Genomic DNA, 5,933 nt, shown 5'->3' on the forward strand with positions numbered 1-5,933 from the left:
TGTGCAGGGCTCCAGCTCCCTTGAGCTCTGCAGTTTTCCCCACAGAGATGTGGGAGGCCCCTGGGCACAACAGGAGTTGGACTTTTGCAGACTATGCACAATTCAGAGTTTAACCTGTGGGAATGGGGAAAGTTATGAACATAAGGGGAAAGTCAGCACATACACCTCCATTCCAGAGGGCACAGCCAAGTATCCCAGTTGTTTAACTCTTTTGTGAACTGCAGGAAGAAAATCTGCTTCTTCTGTGAAGTTCCCTGCAAGAGAGAGAGAGATGGCTGGATGCCTCCTTGACCTGCTTTCTAGCTGCGAACTGAGGGAGTTTGCTGTGTGTGCGTGGTGTGTCTGTTTCATTTGCATTCATTTTTGGAAATATGGGACAAGCGATACAGCTCTCGGTTCAATGGGCTTTGTGTTTGGTGGATCCTAGATTTTGAATGGGGCCTTATGTATCTTTGGTACTAAAAGACGTTTTGAGAAGGACTGTTAAGATCTCAGGCAAAGCTCCTACCTGGAGATGAGGGGAATGAAGAAAAATGAGGCCAGGCAGGACTGGAGTCAGCCCCCTGAACACACATTTAACTCCAGCCTCCAATGAGTGATTTAATTCTACATCACTCATGAACTCCCATTGCAGTGACAGAGACACAGCTACATCCTTATGAGGTTGAAACTGTCTTCTCAGGGGTTCGGCGTGTCCAGCTGTACCATCTGCTGCTCGGGGAGGAGCTTCCAACTGCTGCTCAAAATCCCACACAACCCAGACAGCTCCTCTCACTAAGTGTACGGGTCTCACCAACATCTCTAGATGGGGTGACCAGCTCACTGGGATGGGGGAGAGATTCCTTCTGCATGAGACCATGTGCTCAGCGTTAGCTGTGTTACATACCTTGTTCTGGGTACACACAGCGCATGGCACAATGGGAATGACAGCATTTCATTTTTCCTTTGCAGTCAGAATCCATGGCACATTCATTAGGGTTTGCCCAAGCACACCTTATGTTATCTGGTGGGCACGTCCCAAGTTTCACTGTAACAGAAAAATGCCACAATATGAACAACCTGATATTGCATGAGGGGATTAGTGATTGAAATCCACCCAGCGGTGTCAGCTGGCAGGCTAGTGGCAATGTCATTCACTGCCCTATCAGGATCAGAATTCAAGACTTGAACAATAGCTACTGGTCAGCATACAGGGCTATGCTGCCTAGCTCTGGATGCTGCCACGTCTTGTCTGCAACAGTGGCCTGTAAGAGCCATTGTGACCCAGGTCCTTTCTGATGGACGAGAAAAGGGAATTAAACGTGAGTGCTCCTCCTAGCAGCTCCTCCTCCAAGACCTCATCTGAGGTCCTGGTCTTGATCTTCCAGGCTCACCATGGATTGGGCTCTCTGTTACCATTGCTCCTTCCATGACCACAAGCTGCAGTCAATCTTCAGGGATGATTTTGAGCAATAAAGATGAGATTAATAAGAGTAAGAGAGAATTTTCAGTGGCCAGCTCATGGCAGTAGAGTCCCCTCCCATAAGAGCTAATGCAGAACCACAATCCCTGCAACCTCAGGACAAAAGCCAGGACTCAACTGTTTGACATGGGGTTTTCCATTGAAAAACAAATGATACCTCTCAGGCCAAAGTCTAGTATCTCAGTCTATATGTAGAACATCTGTTTGGATTTATGTGTGTTTATTAGCAGGATTGGAGGATTAATATTTTATTGGTAAATGTCAGTAAACTCTGATTTTATTGTACACACTCAAACCAACAAAAAATATTTCCATCAATAGTTGCAATTTATAGATGGGCAAAGTCAGAAAAATAAGAGCTTGAGAGCTGATTAGAGTTTGATTTAAGGATATTTACTTTGGATATTTTTACATGTGGGTGTTGACAATTTGTGTTTTAATGGTTATGAAGCTTTAATTTTTTGAATGTCGACTATCACTAAGTAATTATTGGTCGACCACCAGCCCCCCATAATTGAAACTGTGAAAATGTAAATAGATAAAGTTAAAAAAAACTCTTAAAAATAAAAAAATATTTTCTGTCAATATTACACAAAAAGAAAATCAACCCTCCCATTTATTGTTTGCTCAGATACGATGGTGAGTATGACTATCAGGGTATAGATCTATCCTAAGCTTTTCTATAGTGCCTCTCGCCATGGTACCTTAGCATTGTTCGATAGAGACACAGAGGAGACAGAAAGATGGGGAAAGATTTCTGGGAGACTTCTTTTGTTAAGGAAATAATTTCTCCCCTTCTCACTGGAAAACCGAGATTGGAAGAGAAATGAGCCCAGGCTAGGATGGGTCAGCCCATGGACACATTGAATTCCAGACCCTGGCTACCCAGCGGAGTTACACATAGGGTGACCAGATGTCCCAATTTTATAGGGACAGTCCCAATTTTGGGGTCTTTTTCTTATATAGGTTCCTATTACCCCTCACCCCCTGTCCCGATTTTTCACATTTGCTGTCTGGTCACCCTAGTTACACCTCTTCCTTCACTGTCAGTTTAGACTAGATGTTACAGAACAGGGAGTTTTCATTTCTGCCCCCATGGATTGAGCAGGGCTCAGGGGTCAGAGCAAAGACAAAAGGGCTGCTCCTTTCCATGGTCTAAAAAGCAATTGTGAACCGAAAACGTTGGGTGCAGCCATCAAAGGGTTAAAATCTGTCCTTAAGCCCGATTGGCAGATCAGGCCCCATGCCTTTGGGCACAAAGGCTGCAGCTAAGGCAAAGTATTATCCTGTAAATTTCCAAATGAGATATCTTCAGCTGTTGCCCTGGAGGAGTCACAATACAAGGACCCCTGTGGAGGCCCTGCTCTCTACCCTCCAGGGGGATTGGAGCCTGCTGCCGTCTAGGCCCAGGGCGGGCCTGGAGACAGGCACTCTCTGTACTAACTTCGCTTCTCCCCAAAGGCAGACAGCAGCTTTGTCAGGAGGGTGAGGAGCCCCACGAGGAGGAGGATGCCCACTGACTTCATGGTGCTGTCGGAGAGCTGGGTCTGAATGCCCCGAGCTGAGCCAGCTGGGACTTAAACGCTCCCAGGGATGGAGCTGGGCGGGGGTCTGCCAGCATTCTGCTCTTTCCTTGTCCATTCCACAATCAGGTTCACATGTCGGTCCTGACCATTCTTGGGCAAGAAAAATAAAACCCCCAAACCTCTGCCATGCTGAAAGGAGAGTTTTTACATTCCTCAACAGCAGCCTGGGAGAACGGTCTCCACCTTTTGGCCCTTTCTGCGCCAGCCTGACATTAGCATGATCCTGAAGCATTTCAAACATCAGTTTTCCATGGGTGCTAGGCCTCTTTGTAGTGTTGCAGAAACCCATCAGGATCATAATTCCTTGCTGTTTTAATACAGCTGAACAGTGAACATAGAATGGTTGGCAGAAAGCCAGGCCCTGTTGCACCCGAGTGCTGAGCGGTCCTGTGACTGGAGACCTGCCACCTTGAGATGAGGGGACTGGAGAAAGATGGGTCCAGGCAGGACTGGAGTCAGCCCCCTGGACACACATTTAACCCCAGCATCCAGGTACCAGGAGGAGTTATTTAAATCAACACCACCCATAAACTCCCATTGCAGTGACAGAGACACAGCTGCATCCTTATGAGATTGAAACTGTCATCTCAGGGGTTGGTTCTGTCTAGCTGTACCCTCTGCTGCTCTGGGAGAAGCTTCGAACAGCTGCTCATAACCCCACCCAACCCAGACAGCTCCTCTCATTCAGTGTCTGGTTCTCACCAAGGCCTCTGGATGGGGTGACCAGCTGTCACCTAGACTGGTGGAATTCTTACTCAGGGCTCCACAGGGATTTTTCTGTTCATTGAACTCCCTAAGGCACCCACCCAAGATGACTGAATCCTGAAGACAACTCGTGGCGCATCGGGAGTGGGGGAGAGACTCCCCTTGCATGAGACCATACGCTCTGCATTAGCTGTATCTCGTACCTTTTTCTGGGTCCACGCAGCGCATGGCACAAAAGAAATGACAGCACTTCTGTTTTCCTCTGCACTCAGAATCCCTGGCACACTTATTAGGCTCTGCCCGAATGCACCTTATGTAATCTGGCGGGCAGGTGCCAGGTTTCACTGTAACAGAAAAAAGCCATGGTATGAAGAACCTGCTATTGGCTGAGGGGATTGTTGATCGAAATCCACCCAGCAGGCTAGTGGCAATGTCATTCACTGTCCTATTAGGATGCTTACATTTGATGTTGACAATTTGCATTTTAATGGTTATAAAGGTTTATTTTTTTGAATGTCACTATCACTAAATATTGTTGGCTGACCATCCCCCCCCCCCTTAATTTTCTGCAACTGTAAAAATGTAGAGTCATAGAATCATAGAATATCAGGGTTGGAAGGGACCTCAGGAGGTCATCTAGTCCAACCCCCTGCTCAAAGCTGGACCAATCCCCAACTAAATCATCCCAGCCAGTGCTTTGCCAAGCCTGACAAAGACATTGAAAATAATACTTAAAAATAAACATCAATATTATCTATCAAAATTATACAAAAATAGAAATTGAATTCTGCCAAGCCTATTTATTAGGTGCTCAGATACAATGATCAGGAGAATAGTATGACTATCATGGTACATATCTATCTTAGGCTTTTATATAATGCCTCTTGCCATGGTATCTTAGCCTTATTAGATAAAGAGACAGGGTAGACAAACAGAAGGGGGCACAGATTTCTCGGAGAACTTGTTTAGTTAAGAAAATTATTTCTCCCCCTACTCACAGGAAAACAGAGACTGGGAGAGAAATGAGCCCAGGTAGGGGTGGGTCAGCCCATGGACACACTGAATTCCAGACCCTTGTTGAGCCCCTGCTCTCTGCCCTCCAGTGGGATTGGAGCCTGCTGCCCTCTGCCCCAGGACAGGCCTGGAGACAGCCACCCTCTGTACTAACCTCGCTGCTGCCTAGCTCCGTCCAGAGGGTGAGGAGCCCCAAGAGGAGGAGGATGCCCACTGACTTCATGGTGCTGTCAGAGAGCTGGGTCTGAATGCCCCGAGCTGAGCCACCTGGGATTTAAATGGTCCCAGAGGTGGGGCTGGGAAGGGAGTGGAGGTGCTTGGGAGCCTGCCAGCATTCTGCCCTTTCCATGTTCATCGATGAAGTGAGCTGTAGCTCACGAAAGCTTATGCTCAAATAAATTGGTTAGTCTCTCAGGTGCCACAAGTACTCCTTTTCTTTTTGAGAATACGGACTAACACAGCTGTTACTCTGAAAGGTTCACATGTCTGTCGCAATCATTCTTGGGCAAGAAAGAAAAAAAAAAAGCCCTGCCATGCTGCAAGGGGAGATTTTACATTATTCAACAGCAGCCTGGGACATCCTGTGGTTCAGACGGTCCCTCCCCTGGGTAGTTTCCAACTTTCCACCCCTTTCTAGACTCTTTTCTATCTTTATCTTTTTGGCCTCTGTCTAGTAAGAGTTGACTTAGCTGCCTGGTTTAATTGGACTGAAACCTAGCTGTGGGTATCAGAGACATCAGCTGCATATTCCTCTCCTTTGCTTTGCCCGGCTCTCAGCCCCTTTGTGTGCTTTTGTCTTTGGAGGAAAAAGCAGAACAGTACTTGAAAGCTGAGAGCCCCACTGGTAACTCACCCTCCCTCTTTCCCAACAAGGGCATCTGGTGCCATTTAAAAGACTTTCTAGCAAAGATTTTTTCCTTTAAAAGACTACGCACATCTCTTGAACAACAGAAGATTTGTTACAAGCACAATCCAATCCCTTGCACCAGAACCCCCCGCGTCCCAAATGCTGTTAATGTTCGGGCAGGAAGAAACAGGGCATTTTAGAAATTCTGCCATCCAGGAACCCGTCCCAGATCCACCCCACAAAGCAAACACCAGCAATTGTGCAAACATTCAAGCAAGAAGAATGCCCATTGAGCCCAGAGTCACACATTGCTAGTGAA

General features: G+C 46.9%; 1 protein-coding gene across 1 annotated transcript; it reads right to left on the reverse strand.

Moving 5' to 3' along the window:
* Positions 1-863: 863 nt before the first annotated feature.
* On the reverse strand, positions 864-5,645 carry LOC122462778 (porwaprin-b-like). The gene is made up of 3 exons (XM_043527450.1): positions 4,909-5,645; positions 3,957-4,097; positions 864-1,027 (listed from the first exon to the last, which is right to left on the reverse strand). The coding sequence occupies exons 1-3, from the start codon at positions 4,988-4,990 to the stop codon at positions 879-881; spliced, it is 372 nt and encodes a 123-aa protein (XP_043383385.1). The 5' UTR covers positions 4,991-5,645; the 3' UTR covers positions 864-878.
* Positions 5,646-5,933: the final 288 nt, after the last annotated feature.

The sequence above is a fragment of the Chelonia mydas genome, chromosome 13 (genome assembly GCF_015237465.2).
Source record: "Chelonia mydas isolate rCheMyd1 chromosome 13, rCheMyd1.pri.v2, whole genome shotgun sequence".
Taxonomy (NCBI): domain Eukaryota; kingdom Metazoa; phylum Chordata; order Testudines; family Cheloniidae; genus Chelonia; species Chelonia mydas.

Excerpts from the sequence above, each read along its gene's own strand:
- LOC122462778 (XM_043527450.1), bottom strand. The coding sequence starts at position 4,990 with ATGAAGTCAGTGGGCATCCTCCTCCTCTTGGGGCTCCTCACCCTCTGG. Across the intron at positions 4,098-4,908 it reads CAGCGAGGTTAGTACAGAGG|TGAAACCTGGCACCTGCCCG; the intron begins GTGGCTGTCTCC and ends TTTCTGTTACAG. Across the intron at positions 1,028-3,956 it reads CTGCGTGGACCCAGAAAAAG|TGAAACTTGGGACGTGCCCA; the intron begins GTACGAGATACA and ends TTTCTGTTACAG.